This window comes from Bos grunniens, chromosome 18, assembly GCF_055505025.1.
Source record: "Bos grunniens cultivar Pamir isolate PY7600 chromosome 18, Bosgru_T2T1.0, whole genome shotgun sequence".
NCBI lineage: Eukaryota > Metazoa > Chordata > Mammalia > Artiodactyla > Bovidae > Bos > Bos grunniens.
In genome coordinates this window covers 37,081,476-37,101,969 of record NC_141182.1, presented here as the reverse complement: position 1 = coordinate 37,101,969, position 20,494 = coordinate 37,081,476, and the positions used below count along the sequence as shown (strand labels likewise).

Here is a 20,494-nt window from a genome sequence, read left to right as displayed (position 1 = left end):
GAAAGCTCACAAGGTGAAGGTGTGTGTGTAGGGGACTTACTGTATTTCATAGCCGGTATGGCTGTCAAGGCACATAGATACTGTCACAACTCCCGAAAGACCAGAGGCCCAGGCACACCTCAGCCCCACCTGCCCAAACCTAAGCACCGCGGAACTACACACAGGTTGCCAGGATCAAGGCACTGAAGCCACCTCGGCCTCAGGGCTGCTCTTGGGGGCTCATGGGGTCTCGGGTTCCAGCCACCTCCCCCTGCAACCAGCACACTCACCAGGTGTGGCTCCTGGGCAGCCAGGTTTCCTTGCCAACCTTGTCAATGCAAAACTTCTGTGGGCCGTTGCTACCTGTATCCAAAGGAACACATATTATCTATGCCAAGTCAGCCCCTTCCTGAGGCAGGACCCTCCGACGCCACCACAGACAAGTCCCACTGACTTGCTTCCAGGAAGACATGAGGTCTTGTCCCTGCTTTGGGCTGTCCTCACTTCCACCCAACAGCACCAGCAGGGCAGGGAAAACGTACCGATGAGTTCAGTGAATCCCCCAACAGGCAGGCGGCAGGTCCCAGTGACAAACTGCAGCAGCCGGATCCTCTTCTCGTTGTCCATCTCCTTCACCACCTGGAGCCCAGCAAGCCCAGGCAGAGTCAGGGCCCACTCAGCCTAGCACTTCACCCTGACCTGTAACCCTGCAATGAGCCAGGGCCCCTCTTTGGGGCTGAGAACATGGAGCCCCAGCATGGTCTGTGGGGGTGGGTGACAGTTACTCCCTGGGAAACCCCAAAGCCGCTCTAAGAGGCTGTGTGTATACATCATTCCCACCAGTCTATGTGACAGCTCTTGGTTCCAGGCCAAAACTTCTCTTCCTCATCCAAGTTCCACTTTTTAAAAAAATATGTATTTATTTAGCTACATCGGGTCTTGGTTGCCTCATGCAGAATCTTTCGTTGTGGCACACGGACTCTCCAGTTGTGGCCAGTGAGCTTAGTTGCCCTGCAGCACGCGGGACCTTAGCTCCCATACCAGGGGTCGAACCAGCGTCCCCTGCACCATAAGGTGGGCGCTTAAGCACTGAACCACGAGGGAAGTCCCCCAAGTTCCATCTTTAAAAACATACAAAGGATGAGACTGACTGCTTTAATAGGTGTGAGATTTCTTTCTGAGGGAAATGAAATGCACTGGAATTCAACAGTGGTGATTGTGGGCACAGCACTGTCAGAAGCCATTGTAAGAGCCACTCCAAACACTTAATGTGGCAAATTTTATGGTATGTGAACTTCACCTCCACAGAAACCCTACCTCTGCTCGTTCTTTTTTATGTACGCTATACCGCACAGTGATAACAACAACAAGACCCGCACATACAAAGCAACTGACTCCTTATATGCAGGACAAGGAGCTCTTTCAGTTTCTCTGGAGCCAAGCCCACGCTTTCCGTTCCACCCAGCTGGAGACCACATGACCTACAAGAACTTTCCTCCCTGCTCATGGCCCCGTCCCCACCAGCCCGCACACCAGCATCCAAGGCTGGCCCACTGCCAGCAACACCTCCTGTCGAATGCAGCGGCCACAACCCAGCTCCTATCATCCCAAGACTGGGTTTCTCCCCTCCTTTTGGGAGTTGGGGGAGGCGAGGAGAGTGTCAAAGACGAGGAAGACGTGATGACACAACAAGCGTCCAAAAGCTTGGGGTCCAATCTGGTCTCGCTTCCTGGGGGTACTGCCCAAACACGCCTGCCCAGAGCCTCTGCGCTTACTGTGGGGACAGACCCAGGGCCCACCTGCCAGAACCACTGGATCTGCTTGCTGTTCTTGGTGTAGTGCCGGTAGATGGTGTGCTTCTGCCAGTCGCTCAGGTCTATCTCCTGCATGCCGCACAGCATCAGCTACGGAGGAGAGAGGGGTTGTCAGGCACCCAGCACCAGCCCCGTCCTCACGGCACACACAGCCCCATCTACTCCCTGGCAGGAGGAAGCACCCCACACGTCTCTGTCGGCAGTTTTAACAGTATGGGTAGCCCAAGTCTTGCATGACAACCCCTTGCAAACAAGAGCCCAGGTAAGGACAGGTGCGAGACCCAAATTAACCATATGTGCCTGCTGATGCCATCCTGGGAGAGCATGGGGTTTTACTGGTGAGTTGCTATGGGTGCTCGGTGAGGCTATCAAAGGGCAGGACAGCCCCAGGGGCCGGGGGTTCAGGGTCCCCACAAACTCAGCTCTCACCTCCAGCTCTTTCTCGTCAAAGTAGCGCAACCACTCCAGGGGGGCCACCTCATTGAAGCCATCCAGGAAGGCTTTGGTCTGCTCTTCCACGCCCCGGGTGAAACGCCAGTCGGTCAGCAGCCTGAAACCAAGACTGACCGTCGGGGGAGCCCGAGACCCACTCCTCTGGGGCAGCTCAGGGTCTGCTGGGAGGTGGCCACTGCTGGCAGCAAGGAGGCAGCCGAGAGCCGAGCTGGGCAGGCGGGACACCCGGGCAACTTCGGCCCCAGAGCACAGCCCTTAAAACCTCACAGTAACCCACAGACATCTGAATCTTCAACATCTCCTCCTCTGCTCCTCCCGTCACCGCTGACTGAAGCTCAGATGAACGGGGGTTAAAAGCCTGGCCCAAGGGACCTGAAGTGAACGGGCATGTTCATGTACAATCCCACAGGTGACAGTGGCTTTAAGCAGGCAGAGCACACGTGCCCTTTCAGTTAGGAGAACAAAGGAGTCGTCGAACTTTTATGCCTCTTCAAAGAAATTCTGTCCTGCGGTCATGAATCTATGACTTGGGAACAAGGAGCACCCAGGGGCTGAACAGAGGGCCTTGGGCTCTGGCTACCTGGCTCTGGCCAGCACATCACTGCCACGGCAGCCATCTAAGGTCAGTGCAAAACGGAAGGTTCTTCCCATCCCTGGAGACCCACGGGCCACACGAGGGGGCCTAGCTGAAGACAGTGCCCCGGGATAAGAGCGTGAGGCTCTTTCTCTGCGGCCGGCTGTGTCTCTGCCCCCACCTCCCGGGCCCCGCCGGCTCCCTAGAGCTTTCGACTCACATGATGTACTCTTCCTTGTTCTCCTCTGTCACTCGGATGCTCTCGCCCCCTTCCTTCAGCTCATGGGTTGTCACCTTGCCCAGGATCTCCATATCCTGGATGAAGTACAGCTCTAGGCCGCACTCCTCCAGGTTGTTCTCTCTGAGGGCACAAGAGACCAAGAGGGAAGCTGTCTGTCTTAGAAGGGTCTTCCCTCAGTCCTGCCCCGTCACTCACTCTCAGTGCCCGTGGGACACAAGGATTCCCAGGTGGCCTAGAGCCCAGAACAGCGTCCCAGGACAGGGGGACCTAGAAGCTGGGCGTCTCCACCCGCCTACTACCCACCCAGACACCCCTCCTCTCCCAGCACCGGGCAACAGAGGGGACCCACTTGATCCAGACAATGGAGTTGTAGAATTCAGGGTCAATGGATTCCAGGTCTTTCAGGGTCGGTCTCTTGTTTAGCATCCGCTTGTAGAAAGGGAGTGTGAAGCCTGTATCAATGAACTTTCCGTGGTACAGAGCCTGGGGACAGAAGAGGCACAGCAGAGAGGTCTGGTTTTCCTCAGATGCCCCATATCAGAGCCCAGCTACTGCTCCCTGCGGTCCTGAGCATCTGGCTCTCCCAGGGGTCTGAAGGCTAGGTCTGTAGCCCTCTTGGTCCCACCTGCAGACCACAAGGACCCACCTCTGGCCCTCTGCGTGCCCACCAGCCCCTCGCTCTAGCAGAGGTCTGCCTCCAACGCACACAGAGGAGATTCGCTCAGCACAGCCCCAGGTGGCGGCCCTGACTCACTGCTGCTCAGAGCTGAGCAGCAGAGGCAGCCAAAAATAATGCAGACGCCCCTGCTGCTGCTGGCGGGCCAGCAGTGAGTAATAGTCTAGGGTTTTACTGGTCTGTCCTGTCAGCCACAGGGCCAGGCGGGTCTCTAGACCTGGGAAGAATGTGCCCACTTCCTGAGCCCAAGCACCTTGGCCAAGAACCTCCAGACAAAGGCAAGGGACATACTTAGTCATGGGCTCCTGGGTCCTCCTGAGAGGGGAGCAGGGCTGACGCTCACTCAGGAAGTGAGAGGAAGAAGCAAAGGCAAATTAGTAGTGAAAGCTCTCCAACGACCAAACGTGGCAGAGGGACTGGGCCTTCCATGGGCTCCCCTTTCTCCATCCTGGGTCTCGGTGCTCACGAGGTACTCAACCGGATGCATACAAGGTGACGCCCTTTCCAAATTTACACTGTGCTCCTGTTTCTACATAAATACAAACGCCCAACTCCCCATCCCTGCTCTTCCCTCCTCCTGCCAGATGACTCCAACATCTTGCACCAGTCGATCAACTAGGGCCCTGTTCTCAGCTAGTGTAGATTCCCCATCCCCTTCCAGAAGGCCCAAGTCTCAGTCAGACACTCCCAGACACCGCCACCCAGCTCACGGCAACACCCAGAGACGGCCCGTCATCCCCCACCCTTGACAGCACATGCACTGAGTGTTAAGTGAAGACTTTGATCCGGGGACCCTGGGCTTTCTCTTGACAAGTCCTACACAAATGAACGTGAAAACCTCTTCAGTGCTCTGGACTATTTCCAGAACTCTCACTAGCTTTCTGCATCTTTAGTGAGTTCTGTAAAGATGAGGGCAGAGCTCAGAGAGTGGGCACCCAGCCTTCAGAGCTGCTGGTGGTCTACAGGTCTGTGACTGCACTCCCTGGAGGTCTGATAACAGCGAATCTTACCATGGCGATGAATCGGCCGATAAAGCGGAAGTAGGTGAGGTGGTCGGGGTTGATGGAGGAGGCAGGGTTGATCTGCAGGCAGTAGTTGTTCTTCCCGGCGTATTCAAATAAACAGTACATGGGGTTGAGCACCTCGTGGGACAAGAGGAAAAACCACTCTCTATGAGAGAAGAGAGAGGAAAACAGGACTAATGGATCACACCCTGCTCACCTGCTCTGCAGGCACGAGTCTCTTCTGCCGTCAAACAGTACATAGTCTGGAGACATGCATCCTGGAGAGGCAGCCCCACTGCGATCAGCCCTGGGCTAACCTCTGTGAACAGGGCAGGGTCAGACCTAGGATGAATCAGAACAACTGCACTGGACAACAATGCTCAGGCAAACCCGTGTGTGTGAGTGTTGGCTCCAGGTGCTGTATTCTGGGGCTTTCCTTCTGATATCCAGAGCATCTAATGGCAAAGGGGCTCCTTGTATTCTGGGTTGCCATGCACAGTTGTGTAGACTGTGCACTGCACAAGGACATGACGTTAAAATACCATAGATGTGTACATTTGTCACAACAAATTTCCTGCAAACAGCATCAAGCTGCATTTTTTTCCTAATAAAACCAGTATATTGTGACCATTTTCAACACAGAAGTGTCTTGAGAAAGGACATTTTTTTCTAAATCTTGCAAAAGGGCTCTACGACCAGCAGTCACCCTGCTTCCACCCTACCTAAGCAGTCTAATATAAATACACAGTAATGTGTTCCTAATCTTTGATGCAGGACAATTCTGTTCATCAGGTTGTGTCTACACCTCACTCCCACCACCCCACCATCCCTTCACCCCAGACCCACCACCATACCCTTCCCCGTATGTCCACAAATTCATCTGAACCAACGCCCACACCTTAGCATCTCTTTGCACCCTAGGTACAAGCCTCAAGCCAGAATTCAGAGTCCTTTGAGGCTTGAGCTACACAAGCAGGGGGACGTCCCAAGGGGGGCCAGTCCCTGGCTGCTGGGCTGTTTGTGGCCAGGCAGACGAGGAATCTCTTCGATGCAGAGGGTGCCCCGGTATCCTGTCCGTGGTTCTACCCTGTGGTAGAACAGCATGACGTAACCTACCATAGGGTAAAACCACTGGCAGGACACAGAGAGACAGACACACACGGGGCGGGAGCCACACCACCAAGGAGAGCCTAGAGAGGAGGTCACCACGGTCACCATGGAAGAAAAAGAGCAATCGATCCACGGGGGCCAACACAGAGGGCAACGCCACCAGCACAGACAGGACCAGGAGCGAGTTAACCCAACACCAAGCGAGAAGACGTCCCCACACTGAGAGAGGCCAGCAGGCTGAACGGTCACTGCAGCCAAGACGCTCCTCCTCTCTGCCGGGGCCCTCATGCCCCATCGTCCAACGCAACATTTTGCCAGAGAATCTATTAACTTTTGTAGCAGCACTGGGGTGAGGGCAAGACAATGCTTTGAGTTCTTTTTAGGAGTATATCATTTGTTTTCATTTTATTGTCACTGTGCACGTGACATGCAGCTGAGTATTGATCAATACCCTTTGGATTGGGACACAGCTTATATATGCCAGATCTACGCCAAGACCCCCAGCTGAATCCACCCCAGCTGCCTCAAGAGGAAGTGAAGTCCAGGGTCTATTCCAATGGACAACCACTTAATACCGGTATCTAACCACTGCCCACTGGTGCGACTAGATGGGGTAAAGTAAAGAAATAATGACAGGTTGGTTGGTAAAGAACCATTGTTCTCAACAAGGACCTACTGTACAGCACAGGGAACTCTGTTCAAATGGTGTGTGGCAGCCTGTATGGGAGGGGGGTTTGGAGGAAAATGGATACATGTATATGGACGGGTGAGTCCCTTTACTGTTCACCTAAAACTATCACAACAGTTTCATTGACTATACCCCAATACAAAATAAAAAATTTTTTAAAAAGAGCCATCATCCTGAACCCCTCCCCTAGAAACCACCCCCCGGCCTCCCCTTGACCCAGCAACTAGAGAGCTGATGCCTAGCCCAGAAGAGGACCCCAGGACCCAGTTCTCATGCCCCTCCGGACCACCCACACTCCTGCCCACTCCTGAAGGTGCAGGAGAGCTTTGGCAACTGTCTGAGAAAGGAAGCAGCTTCCTGGCTGGGTGCCCTGCAGCTTGGGGAAGCAGGGTGCAGGACGGCCTTTCAGGGCTCCCAGCTCACCTGGCGATGCCCCCGTAGTCCAGGCCCTCCTCGCCACGCATGATGATGTAGAGCCGGCGGCGCAGATCATACGGTTTCATGTTCATGATCTGGGGAGACAGAAGGTCGTGGCCAGCCAGCCATTCTCCCTTCCATGGCAGGCCAGGGGCAGGCGACCAGGGACTCCCAGGCCTGCTCTTCAGCTGATCCCCCATAACCAAGGCCCACGCTTTGAAAACCATATCATGCGGGCTTAAAGGGCCACACAAGAGAAGACAGGGTGGTAGCAGAGGGCCTTGTCCCTGCCCCGGGTCTTAGACTCAGTGATTATTCTCTAACCTGTTGGAAAGAATCCTCAAAAAGTGTCTGCCTGGAAACGCTGATCTTCACGTGGCTGGGGAGAGCATTTGACTGAAAAGAAAAGGAAAACAGAGACCTCAAATTGGGGCATTGGTGGTAACTATATTCAATCTGATCAGTTGTCTGTTGAATAGGCTTCCCCTACCACCTACCCCCGGGTTTGGGGGGTAGAGAACTTGGTCCCCTAGGAATGGAAGACAATGTCACATAACTGCTCAGAGTGAGACAAGTGACCTGCTCCCACCTAAGACACAAGTGTTCCAACGCCTGCAATTAGGCTAGGAAACTGCTGAAATGACTCTGTAACCCCAATCTCCAGGGGGAGGCCCCAGTACCAGAACTCACATGGCAGAGGAAACGGAATTGGTGATACTTCCACCGAAAACTTCGGTCGTAGGCGCCAGGGGAACCTTGTTTCGTCCTGGGAAGAGCAAAGTTGTTCTGGAATCCACGAGATTTCTCAAAACTTGGCAACATATTTGCCCTAAGGAAAGCTACTGCTCTGTTAATTTAGAGACGAGTAAAGTAAAGCATAAAAGAAAGGAAGGGACTGCCACTAAGATCTTCTGCAGACTTGAAGGTTAAAAAGAAAACCTAGAAATAAAGCCAGACCTCTTGCTTTTAGGGAAAGACCACCGGTGTTAGTCTCAATAGAGAAGCCCCTTCCCGCCCCATCGCCACTGGCGTGGCACCAAAACTGGCCACTAGAGGGTGGTAAGAGCAGCTCTACTAGGCCTAAGCTAACAGTGATGTCACCTGCGCAGAGTCCTCGGTGCTGGTGCTCAGGCGCTCAGTCTTGTCCGACTCTTTGTGACCCCATGGACTGTAGTCCGCCAGGCTCCTCTGTCCATGGGATTTTACAGGCAAGAATACTGGAGTGGGTTGCCATTTCCTTCTCCAGGGGATCTTCCTGACCCGGGGATTGAACCCATGTCTCTTTTGTCTCCTACGTTGGTAGACAGATTCTTTACGACTAGCGCCACCTGGGAAGCCCTACGTGCCAAGTCCTTACCCTGACTCAAACCCCGGGCGAGGATCCTTAAAGGTGGTGGTGCGGGTATTGTGGTCCACGAAGTAGCGCACCCCCTCGCTGGTGTACTTCATCTCCCACCCTGGGGGCAGAGCCGGCTCCTGGATCATCCTGGAAACACGGGAAGAGAGGGGCTGCAGGGCCTCATATCTCACCTTCTGGGCATCCATGCTAAGGGGGCAGGGGTCCCCAGAAGGCTGGAGCTGCCTTCTCTCTGCTTTTACCCAGGACCCGCACAGGCCTCAAGGAAATGTACTTGGCAATACCCAAGGTCTGCAGCGGAGAGAGACCATTACTGTCCCAAGGCGCAAAGAATCCCCACCCTGGGTGGATGGCCGTGGCCTGAGCAGCCACCAGCAATCCCAAGACATCAAGTGCCCCATCCCAGACTAGCTTCTGGGGGGTGGGTAGTAGAGGAGTATTGGGGTGGGGGGCAGTTCTCACATAACCCTTCTGAAATCACTTCAGCAGCAGCTTGTACAACAGAGACCAGCAACACCAGCCAGTCAGGCCACGCTGCAGCCATGAGGAAGGCCAACGTAAGGTGCCACTTTCAAGCTCTCACTATATCGTGAGGGTCTGGGGGCACTTGTGTGTGCTTAAAGGTCCCAGAACATCAGCCACGGAGGCCAAATACAGCGCGAGGCCACCAGGCCAACGGAGGTGCACAGGGCCCACCCAGAGCCCTCCCGGCCTAAGTCCTCACCCCTGCGTGCGAGGGTCTTCCCACTGGGTGGTGCGTGTGTTGTGGTTCACGTAATACACCCGTCCGTTGTCCTGTCTCTTCTCTGCCGGGGAGGAGAAAGAAAAGTGGACGCTCAGATTGAGGCACGCTGAGCCCATGTCCTCTCCCCTCTGGCTCCCACCTCCTGGGTGCTAGGTCTGCATCTCTGCCTCTGTCCCCACCCTGTTAGAGAAGTTTAACCAGCGCAAGCCTGGCTCACTCGTGTCTGTCACTGGCGAAAAAAAGGACAAAAAGGATCTTTCCCTACTGGGGAGCAGGGGAGGGGTATACACGTTTTCAACTCAAGATGAAGCACCGTCTTCGGTTGGTTTGCTGGAGGGAAGCGGGCGGTGTGGCAACACAGAGGGGGAGCAGGCCAGCTGAAACCAGAGGCGTAATTGCATCCAGCTGTGTGCAAAGTGCAGACACAGCCCAGCCTCCCCTCGACCCTGGCGCCCACCCCAGTCCATCACGGCTACTCTCTGGTCCTCGGATGCAGCCAACCTAGGCATCCCTGTCCCATAGGCAGGGTCACTGGGGGCACGGGGGGGAGGCTGCCTTTTCCCTCATACCTCTCTGCTCAGCACCACCGGGCCTCTGTACCCTCCTGCTTAAAGGCAAAGTTTGGTTCTCAAACTCCCACATCCCAGCAAAATCTCTATGTTGTGCATACATGCAGACACCTGGGGCTGTGGGCGTCCTGGTATTATTCCTACGTGTGTGCTTCAAGAGGGGCAGTGTCTGGTGAGCTCAGACATACTTTCTCCTTTGGACAATATTTACTCTCTGGCCCTTTACTGCTGTACTAACGATGACTCTGAGTTGTTTGAGGGAGAAAGTATGGGCTGCAGGGGCAAGCTCAACTCTAGCTGGTGATTCTGAGAGGGACTGAAGGGGGCACCCACTGGTTCCAGGTGGATGGCAGGCAAGATAGAGCTCACCTTTCCCAACTTAAAAGTTTCTCGGCTTTCAACACTGTTTCTGTCCTGAAAACAAACAATGTGCATGGCCCTCCCTCTTTACTGATGACAGGGAGAAATTAAAGAAATAAAAATAATCAGTTCCAGAAGCTACAGGGAACCCAAAAGCTGAAAAAGATCCAGAACTATGGAGCCCAGCCCCCACCCCTTGAGCAGCAGCCTGCAATGTTCACAGTATCAACCAAGGGTCCTGGTCCCTGTCTGCCTTACCTAGTATCCATTACTTGATGGAAATTTCAAAAAACAACAGACAAAAGGAAAAGAAAGAAAAGAAGGTGCCTGGGATTATGACAGAGCTCCCATCACCTCAGAACAGCCTGTGGGACTGTTCCACAGAGGACTGGCTTCCTGACAGGGTTGTGAGGGGATCAGGGAGCCACTCCCAGCCCAGAAGCTTCTGCTATGAACTAGACTGTCCACGTATTCTTGGCCAAGGACCAAAGCCAAGCCTGGGGGATCTGTCCAGCCAGCCGATGCCACTGTCACTACGTGAGGGCCTCCCATGGCCCATGGGAACCACCTTGCTGCATACAACGTGGTGGTTTGAGGGCTGGGAAAGTCCTTAAACATCTTAGCCCAACTTCATCTAGGAAGAAAGGGACTCGGGAGCATTCAGTCACACACCCAGGGTCAGAGGAGCTGAGACGACGTGGATCTAAACCTAAGGTGTCCGGACCCCTGGGTCAGTGCTTGGGGAGAACGTGGAGTCTCTGCTGGAGGAGCCGAAAGGGACCCGGGACTGAGCACAGTAGACTCAACAGCAGGCTTGCCCTAAACGCAACTCTCCTTTGGTTTTGCTATTCTTAGACTCTTAACTTTCCCTGGGGAGATGGGCCCTGGGGAAGCCAACACAAAGCCCAGAGGACTCCATCAGGAAGGTTCCCGGGCCCTTGGCCAGATGCTCCTTTTCCTCTCAGTTTCACATCATCACAGTCTTGTGTGTTTTCCTGATCATTCGTAAAATAGTGCTGACTCCAGCCATGGCTCCTATTCCCATCTCAGCTATTTCACACCTGGCATCTGGGAGCTGTTCTCAAGACCCCACTGCAGCTCCTACTTGGTGATCATCATTTAGCAGAACTGGTATGGAAACAAACCACTTGACTCTAGGGATCCAGGAACAACTCTGGGATCCCCACTGTAGGTCACAGGGTCTGCCAGATAGCTTTACACAATTCTCATTTCATCTGATGAGTCCTTTCCTGCCCAGCCAGGGAACCTATTTGACCTGCTCATGTTTGACTTGCTGTCAAACTCTGAGACAACAATGAACTATGACCTTTCATTCTTTCAGGGAGTCAGATGGATCACCTGTGTGACTAAGGGATTCCTGAGCTGAAAATCAAGAACTAAATGGGGGGACCTCACTAACAGATATATCCCACTAGAAGGACTAGAGGGTCTTTGCAGTGCCCTGGAATGCAGTGGTAATTGACTAAGTGATACCCTAGGGGTCTCTGGGGGTTGATGTAACCCCATAAATTATGACCAGGCAGTAGTTGTGTCTGCATCAACAGGATCCAGCTCACAAGCTGCACTTTTCAGGTGATGCTCATCCTATCATTGTCAGCTCCTTTGTTGGGAAGCACACCTCTGCCCAACTTCACACCACCTGTGAACACCACCGAACCGGCGTTCACTGTCTCCTGCAGGCCTAACAAACAAATTAAACCCGACATATGCCAAGTTTTGCAAAGTCTGCCCTCTTCAGCTCCCAAGGACTCTCGGCATATATACTGAACAAAACCCTGACCCAGATCAGAGCTGCAGAATGCGCTGAGTCCCACCATCTCTCATGACCGCTTTTGGCACAGCCACTCCTTCCCAAAATAGTCATAAGGCCCACCATCTCTCTCAGGTCACGGCTGTCCATCCCTCTAACTCATTACTGGCCAACGACACGAAGGACTTGGGATTCTCCAGTGACAGGGAGAATCCAGCATGGCATTATAAACTAGCAATGGTACACTTTCCTAATGTCAGCAGCCCACACTCAACTCTCTCATCTGCTTCCCTCTGGCCCCTTTCACAGCCATTTATCACAAGTAAAAAGATGGCTTCCATGATTCAAAATCGAGCTGAAATCCTCCACCATCTCAACTGCAAAGAAAGGTATGGTAAGGTGTCTCAGCAGACAGCCACAGACCTACAAATGCATCTAGGAATCAGCCAGTGTCACAATGCCTTCACCACATAGGATGGATTCTTGAGGGGGCACCCTGAAAGTCAGCACTGCAACCCAACAGTCCCATGGCTGCTGGGACATTTCTTGCATAGGGTCAGGCGCCTGCAGTGATGGCGGAGGAGGTGTTCCGGGGGTGCAGGAGAGCTCGGCTATTTTCCCCACCTTCCAGCCCCATCGCCTGCAACTGTTCCAGCTGGGCATCCCTGGAGGGTGTGCTGGAAAGAGTCGAAACAGGGGAACGGAGGCAGAAGAATGAGGAAGACGCATGGGGAAAGAGGACAGAGCGCCATGGAGCCATCAGCTGACGCCCTGAGGGTACAGAACAGAGAACTCAATACTTACCCCAGCCGGAAGGGAGCGGGCCCAGTGGGTCATGGTCAGTGGAAGCACTCGAAGACTAAACACAGAAACACAGCAAAACACAGGGGTTAAAAAAAAAGCCGCTGGATAAAAATAAACCAATCGATCAAAATTAAAACTGCCAAGGACTAGTTTCCACATTTCAGCACTTTGCAGAGCAAACAGTGGGGCCTTAGGTGGCATCTGCTCCTCTCCAAAGTCTTCTTCTTCTTCGAAGGAAAAAACCCCAAAAGAACCCTGCACACTGAGGGCCGGGACAGGTAGTGAAGAGGGTGGAGCGAGGGGGAGGGAGAGGTGTGCAGGTGAAGGTGAGCCGAGGCCCGGAGCGGGCCCCAGGCGTGGCAGGAGGGCCCGGAGCAGGGCTGCCCGGCAAGCTCGGCCTGGTGCCTCCTCTCAGCTCCTGCTCAGGGCAGCCAAGGCGACTGAAATCACCACCACCACCTCCAACTTTCTCCAAGAACCACACACGGGAGGGGAAAAAATATCGCAGGCCTTTCCAATGAAATCATTCCCACAAGCCCTGCCCACGCCCAGAGCTTCCTGGCTGGGGGCTGGGCCCTCCTCCCTCCACCCCACTCCTGGGTGCGCAGGGAGAGGGAGCAGCCGTGTGTGCGACGGACTGAGGGCACATTCAGGCCCCGGGCCCCTCACCTCCCCCAGGAACGCTTGGCTTCCCTTCACAAAGCACCTTTATTCTCCTCCGGCCTGAACCTGAAGTTGTTCAGTGTTCTGTGGGCGCCTGTCTGGGGAGGTGGGGCTGGGGGCGAGGTGGTGAGAGAGAAGGGGAGACAGGAGAAAGAAAGAAAGAAGCAGGGTTGGGGAGGCTGACTCCAGGCCTTGAGGGTTACTGTTTACATTAGAGCCCCCCAGCCCCTGCCTAATTCTGCTGTGGGGTCCCTGGGGCCAGGCTGCAGCGGCCCGAGAGTTCTCATATCCTGCGGGGAAGGGGGGGCTGTCAAAGACTCTTCAGAGTGAAATAAAACAAGCATTGTTCCCTGCTTGCTTTCTCTCTTTCTGTTGTTTTTTTTTTTTCTTCTTCTTCTTCTTCTTTTTCTTCTCTCTCGCCGAAGCATTTTTATTTCACTTACTAAAATTTAATCGCTATGTTAGGCGGATCAAGTTCTCAGTGCAGACTTCGGGCTGCCTGGCTGGCCCCGTCTGGGGCCAATGGAGCCACACACGGGCAGGAGAATGAATGGAGCTCAGTCTCAGCTTGAGAAAACATTGGTAGAACTCAACGGCCAACGAAACCCCTTCCACCCCCAGCTGAAATGACAGAGCAACTTTCTTTCCGAGGTGGTGGCGACACAGGCATCTCTTCCAAATCAAGTTGCAACAAAGACGTTTAAGTCTGGAAACCACAGGTCCCTTGATGGAACGGAGTCACCTTTCAGCAGAGGCAGGGTGAGACTTCTCCAAGGTGTGGGACGCTAGGCTGTCCTCGATTTGAGGCATGTTGCCCTCAACCTTACGCTTGTCACCACAATTCAGATTTGTCTGATGGTTACTGGGGGGAAAAAAACACCTCCCAAATTCACGGAGGTTTTTTTTTTTGGTGTGTGTGTGTGGAGGTGGGGGAATGAGGGGAGTGAGCATCTCATAAAATCCAAGCTCCTCTGACTTTTTCGTAGCTATACTCGGCAACGAAGGAAAGCAACCACCTTGTGAAACACACATGCGCTTCAGATAATGAAGCCAGTGGGTGAGCACTGAGCTAGAGCAATGGATGTCCTTGCAAAAGGGAAGGACTACAGGAAAGATTATGTCAAGAAATTAAAAGCAGCAGCATTTGGTGTAATTTTTGGGTTTTTTTTTTTTGCTGATTTTTCTGTGTTTTTGTTTTGTTTATTTTGTTTTGTTTTCAGAGTAAACAAATGATCTGCAAAGCATCCAGGAGCTCTGATGGGAAATTAGCTCCCAATTGGTACCAACCAGGCTTCAGTGGGCTTACAGTCATCTCCTGTCTAACTCTACAAATCAATACACCAAAAGGTCTTTCCTCACAGCCTCTGTGACCTGTACTGAACTAGAAATGAAAAATGTTTGGGGCTTCCCTGGTGGCACAGGGGTTAAGACGCCGCAATTCCAATGCAGGGGGCATGGGTGTGATCCCTAGTCAGGAAACTAAGACCCCGCATACTGCACGCTACAGCATAAATAAGTATATAAAGTTAAAAAAAAATGTTTACAGGCCCCTTTCTTAACCTTTGCCTTCTTTTAATGTCAGAAACTTTACACGATGTTAACTCTTTCTCATCCAGGTGGTTTTTCTGACAAATGCCTTTGGTATGCTCTCATTCTCATCCTATTAGATCACCCCCTCCCCAGCACGGGGTCGGGGGGAGAGAGAGAGAGGAAGGGAGAGAAGTCAGAGACTGATAAACATGAGCAAATATATGAAACGGGTCAGTGGAAGCTGACACTCATGATTTTACCTCTTAACAGTTAAAGCAAAGCACTTGATTATTTCAGATATTTCTTCCCTAATGTATACAGTACAACTTGAAATATGTTTAGAGGAGATGAAAGGAAGCCAAGGAGACATTAAAAAAATTAAAATCTATATTTTCTGGCCAGCAAACCCAAACCCCAAAATCCCATGTCTGCAATGAGCCAATCACCTGCCCCTTCTCTTCTTCTTCCACACCTTCCCCTGAAACAAGAGATTGCAAGTGCTACCTGGAGCACAGCTGGGAGAGCCACAGAGAGAGGGGCGTGGGGAGACTGCTGGCAGAAGGGGGACCCTGGGGTGTGCCAGTGACCCCAAGAGACCAAGATAGCTTCCTTTATTATCAGGAAGAGAAAGGAATGCTGTTGAATGATTTTCCTGGTAACCATCTCTGGGTGGGGAGAACTGGGGTGCAGGCCGTGAGCCAGAGGGCTCACGTGAGTTCAAGTCCCTCAGGGACTGAGCGATAAGTTCCAGTAATATTTTAAGATACCAACTCAGAAATAAAGAATGTCTAGCAAATACAGCCGAGGGCAAGACAAATTCTGGGGAGAGCACAGACGTTACAGTGTGGAAGGCAGGCTCCTTTCTTATTTTTTTTTTAAAGGATGCAACCAGTAGGCGCAGAAGAAACCTCAGGTGGCTTGAGAATTTGATCCAAGGGACTCTTTACAGAGTAAGAAACACTGTTTCTGGATAGAGCACTTTTGCGTCACGCGTTAGCAGCCACAGAGTGATGTGTTTCGGTCTTGCTGACACTGGCTGTTCTCCTCTGATTATTAGAGGAGGATTGAGGTGGCAGAGGAGGAGGAGTGGCCACAGAAATGGCAGCAGGCTGCGAGCAGGGTCCTTTTGCAATTAGAAGATGCACAGGAACAGGCTGGGCTTGCTCTGTGGATGGCAGCAAGACCACAAAAACAGATGGCAAAGCAAGACAGCATGGGTCAAACACAAGTGTGCATGTGATGATCACAAGTAACAAAGGCACTCTGGGGCATCAGGAGAGGGAAACGTGTAAGAAATAAGGGACCGAGGGACTTCCCTGGTGGTCCAGTGGCTAAGACTCCACGCTCCCAAGGCAGGGGGCCCAGGTTCCATCCCTGATCAAGGAACTAGATCCCACGTGCCACAACTAAAGAACCCGCAAGCCACAACAAAGACTGAAGATCCTGCATGCTGCAACTGAGACCTGGTGCAGCCAAAATAAATAAATATTTTTTTTAAAAAAAGAATGATGGGGACTTCCCTGGTGGTCCAGTGGTTAAGACTCTGTGCTCCCAATGCAGGAGGCCCGGGTTCAATCCCTGGTCAGAGAACTAGATCCCATATGCTTAATTAATTAATTTTTAAAAAGAAGTAAAGGAACAGTAACAGAGAGATAGACAAAGGTGTGTGTTAGGCTGGAAGGAATTGCAGGAGGCTGCCATCTGGGATTCCCTAGACTTTCCACGTCAAACTGTATAGTTCATGTTCTCTGCAGGGCAGCAAAGAAGAATAAGGTCTGGTTTTGGCCCAGGAGCGTTAGCAGCGGCAGCAGGGGCAGAGGAGGAGGAGGAGGGGAAGCCACTGCTATAGTATCAGTTCTTAGGTCTTCCGAGTCAAACCCTGGGCCAAGGCCAAACCCCAAAATAACTCTATGAAAGCGACTCTTCTTACTTGCAACCAGGACATGGCACCACAGCAAACAAGAGGGGTAAACCAATTCCAAAGAGGAGGGAAGTCAACAGAGAGACATTGAGAGCTGACCCAAAAAAAAGAGGCCTGCCCATTTTTCAACATGAGTCTTGTTTCAGGGAGAAAAGGGAATCATCACTCCATCTAGAACCCTCCTGGATCCCCAGCCACGCTGAGGAAACCGTGTTAGAGGACTCAGAACGGACTTTTTTATTTTAAGCCCTGAACTTTTACTTTCAGGGGACACTCCAAGTCAAAGTTCTACCTCTGCAGGCCCAGAACGGTGTTGTTGAAATGAGAGAGGCAGGTGAGGGAGATGATGCCTCCAAAAGCACAAGCAGACGTGAGCTCCAGAATCTTCCCTTTCACACACCAAACATCTGGGCCAACCGACAGAACCCACACGGTGTGTGGGAAGGGAAGGGGGAGAAGGAGCCCTTCAATGGATTTTTCTTTTTCAATTTGAGAAAGTGGGTAAGCAGGGAGAAAAAACTATGCAAGGCTCCTAAAATGCGTCCTTGTCTCTAAGTCAAAGGACAAAGCTGCTCAGACCATCCCAGTTTTGCAGCCACGACCACCCAAAGAAATGGCAGGGAAAGTCCTTGGGGCCCAACTCAAGAGGAATAATTTCTGAAATGCAGGAAAGGGTCAGATTCCACCCAGTTTTGAAACATAGCAGAACATGATACCCAGCATATGTAGAAGGGCTGTGGAGTGGGCGGCCAGATGCCCAGCAGTATAGATGCTGAACTAGGTACACACCACGGGGCACGGGTGTAGACAGACATCAAGCTGACCTTGGAGGCAACTCAATGTGACAAACAGCGGACTTTCTGCTCATTCATACTAAGCAAACACTATATGGTGAACAGTCAGCCCCCACGAACAAAAGAAGTAACAAGCCAGCCAAGGGCAATGTCTTATGGTTGATGCGGTGGCTCATGCTTTGAGTGAACAGAAAAAGAGGTGGAAATGATGGCAAAGCTGATGATGAATGCTATTCAGTTAACTGGAATTACAGGTTTTCTGAGCACTTAGACATGAGTTGTAGGGTTGAAGTTCAATTCAAACAGAAATAATGTTTGTTAAACATGGTAATATCATAGACCAGCTCAACAAGTTTCCAACCTCCAATATACCACACCTCGTACAGGTTCTATATTACAGATCCCAAGCTTCAAATTCAAGGGGCTCAGAGAAAATGCAATCAGAGTTACAACTTGAGAATCCCACCTTTCTGTCAAAGAGGCTCCCCACCAAGCACTGGGTTGCTGGGAACCCAGGGCTCCAGTGAGACAGACACCCAGGAAGGAAAGTTCCTAAAGGGACACAGGACCACAAAACTCTGAATCCTGGACTATAAAATTTTAATGTTATTCTGAAGGTTATGGCCACAGAAGGTTTTGAACCAGTGGTCAATTCAGAGCAAAGCCCCCTTCCCTTAAATCCTCCACAGTGATTTTTTAAAAAGTGACAAAATGACAGTGATATTTGAAGACAGCTCTGCTCAAAACAGTACAGATCAGAGAGAATGCCAGCAAAGAGACAATTTCAAGGCTGCCTTCACCTTCCAGGTGGGAGGAGAAGGGGAAAATCAAGAATCAGATAGAAGAAGTTGATCTAGACCGGTGGATCCATACAATTTTTCTGTAAACAGCCATAAAAAAAATATTTTAGACTTTATGGGCCGCCTGGTCTCTGTTGTGGCTACTCAGCTCTGTCACTGTAGCACAAAAGCAGCCACAGTCAAAACCTTGACTACCGAGTGTACATGTGTTCCAATAAAACTTTAATTTACAAAACCAGATGGGGGCCAATTTGGTCCAGAGGCCATAGTTTGCCCATCCCCAGATCCAGGCGAACATTAAAGTCCCTCCAGCTTTTAGAATCTGTCAGATAATAAAGATCTGAAAAGGTGAGGTATGGGAGAGGTCACAGTGACCTTCAGGTCTCAAGGCAGGATAAATGGACCTGGATGGAAGGACCGGAAGAGAAATCCAGTCTCAGAAGGAAGATGGGAAATTCGGTTACAGACACAGGTACTGAGCCCATAAATACAGAAGCTAGACACTGAGTCACTAAGTTAGAAATGCCAGAGTTTTGAGGAATTTCGCTGTAATGAGTAAAATCTCCAGGGCCTGACATTTCTACCCACTGTTTTCCCTACTCAACCGAACAGGTGGAAGGAGAATGGGTGAAGCTGCCTGTTTCATAGCGCCAGGAGGCTCGCCCTCCACCTGTGGCCGGCCCCTGCGTCTCACCTGGTAGAGGAATCTTTGGCTGAAGTGCTGCATGGCGCCCTGGAGCTGGTTGCGTTGGGACTGCCACTGCTCGTAGTTCCGCACGTACTCGGCTGTGGGGCGCTGCCATGTGGTGGTCCGGGTATTGTGGTCCACGTAGTAGAACCTGCCTCGGGGGTCTGTGCGTTTCTCCCAGCTGAAAACATCAAGCTCCGAGTGAACACGGTGACCACCTCACCCCTACGCTCACACAGAGAAACTGGGCAGGCTGGCAAGGAGGATGGCGAGGAAAGGTCTGGTGTAGGGTCTGGTCCAGGAGCTTGGCTGCTCCAGGGAGGCAGAGGCAGGTGGGGCCCAGTCACGGATGCTCTGGGGGCCAGGATGATTCTAACAGACATCTGTGGTTGCCCCTGCAGCAACCGATCTCAATCTTTTTTTTTTTTTTTTTTAACATTTAAAGATTTTTTTTTTAATGTGAACTATTTTTAAAGTTTTTATTGAATTTGATACAAGATTGCTTCTGTTGCTTATGTTCTGGGTTTTTGACCATGAGGCCTGTGGGATCTTACCTTCCTGACCAGGAATCAAACCCACATGCTCTGCACTGGAAGATGAAGTCTTAACCACTGGACCACCAGGGAAGCCCCAACCAGTCTCTTCTACCAACAGCCCCTGGATTTCATGTCAGAGATCCAAGTGGCTCTGCAGCAGCTGACTATACTCCTGACCCTGGAGTTGAATGGCTGACTGGACCAGGAGTGGGCATGTGACCTATGTCAAACCAATCAGGGTGAATCTCATAATTTTTAGTACTTACAGTGGGAAAAATGTAGTCTTCCTTGCCAGATGTGATTGAGAAAGCATGCAGTCCTGGGACTGGCTAACATCCTGGACCCAAACACAATATGAAGTTGACCCAGTGGATGGCAGAGCAGAAAAATGGGGGGGGAAAAGCCAGTCCCCTGGGGATACCGTTTGAACCACTGGATCATGGTTCCCTTGAAACCAGGATCTATGTCTAGAATTTTCAGGATCATGAGGCAGTGAAATCTCTTCATTATTCAAGCCAATTTAGATCCAAATTTTTCTTCCTTGCAACTGAAATTGTCCTGACATAAGATGCCAGCAAAAATATATTGACTGGTCATAGGAAGAGTTGGTGCAAAAGACAGCAGGACTCTCCATGTTATCTTTAATGAGGAAGCAATCTTCCAAAGTTGGCGCTAAAATATCCATGGGCAAGGCAGGGCTAGAACAGGAAGTGAAAATTCTCAGCTGTGCTTGGTAGGTGTAGCTTGATTTCCACATATATGGTGAAGAAGTGATCAAAAGAAAGTAAGAAAGCAGGGTAACAGAAACGTTTTACATTTTGATGGAGTGTGCGTGACATGAATGTATGCATTTGCCAAAACTCAGTGAACTGCATAACAGAGATCTGTTTATCTCACTGTGTGTAAATTATATTTCAATTTTTAAAAAATGAATTTAAATCTAATGAAGCCTCCACATCTAATGACCAATTTGCCAGGAAAGATAAGGAATAAAGGAGCA

The 20,494-nt window shown here is 51.5% G+C and overlaps 1 protein-coding gene across 6 annotated transcripts in view; it reads right to left on the bottom strand.

Annotated features, from left to right (window-relative positions):
• WWP2 (WW domain containing E3 ubiquitin protein ligase 2) overlaps positions 1–20,494 on the bottom strand; it is a 146,734-nt gene that overhangs the window by 2,889 nt on the left and 123,351 nt on the right. For 5 of the 6 annotated variants that reach the window (XM_086351545.1, XM_086351550.1, XM_086351548.1 and 2 more), the window contains 14 exons: positions 18,965–19,139; positions 12,563–12,617; positions 9,038–9,119; positions 8,314–8,442; positions 7,647–7,722; positions 7,281–7,352; positions 6,963–7,051; positions 4,748–4,907; positions 3,411–3,544; positions 3,041–3,181; positions 2,223–2,343; positions 1,779–1,883; positions 522–618; positions 270–342 (listed from right to left, as the gene is read on the bottom strand). In XM_086351545.1, the coding sequence (XP_086207671.1) occupies positions 270–342; positions 522–618; positions 1,779–1,883; positions 2,223–2,343; positions 3,041–3,181; positions 3,411–3,544; positions 4,748–4,907; positions 6,963–7,051; positions 7,281–7,352; positions 7,647–7,722; positions 8,314–8,442; positions 9,038–9,119; positions 12,563–12,617; positions 18,965–19,139 (1,509 nt within the window). The remainder of the gene's footprint in view (positions 1–269; positions 343–521; positions 619–1,778; positions 1,884–2,222; positions 2,344–3,040; positions 3,182–3,410; positions 3,545–4,747; positions 4,908–6,962; positions 7,052–7,280; positions 7,353–7,646; positions 7,723–8,313; positions 8,443–9,037; positions 9,120–12,562; positions 12,618–18,964; positions 19,140–20,494) is intronic. The other variant, XM_086351551.1, reaches the window with a different exon arrangement.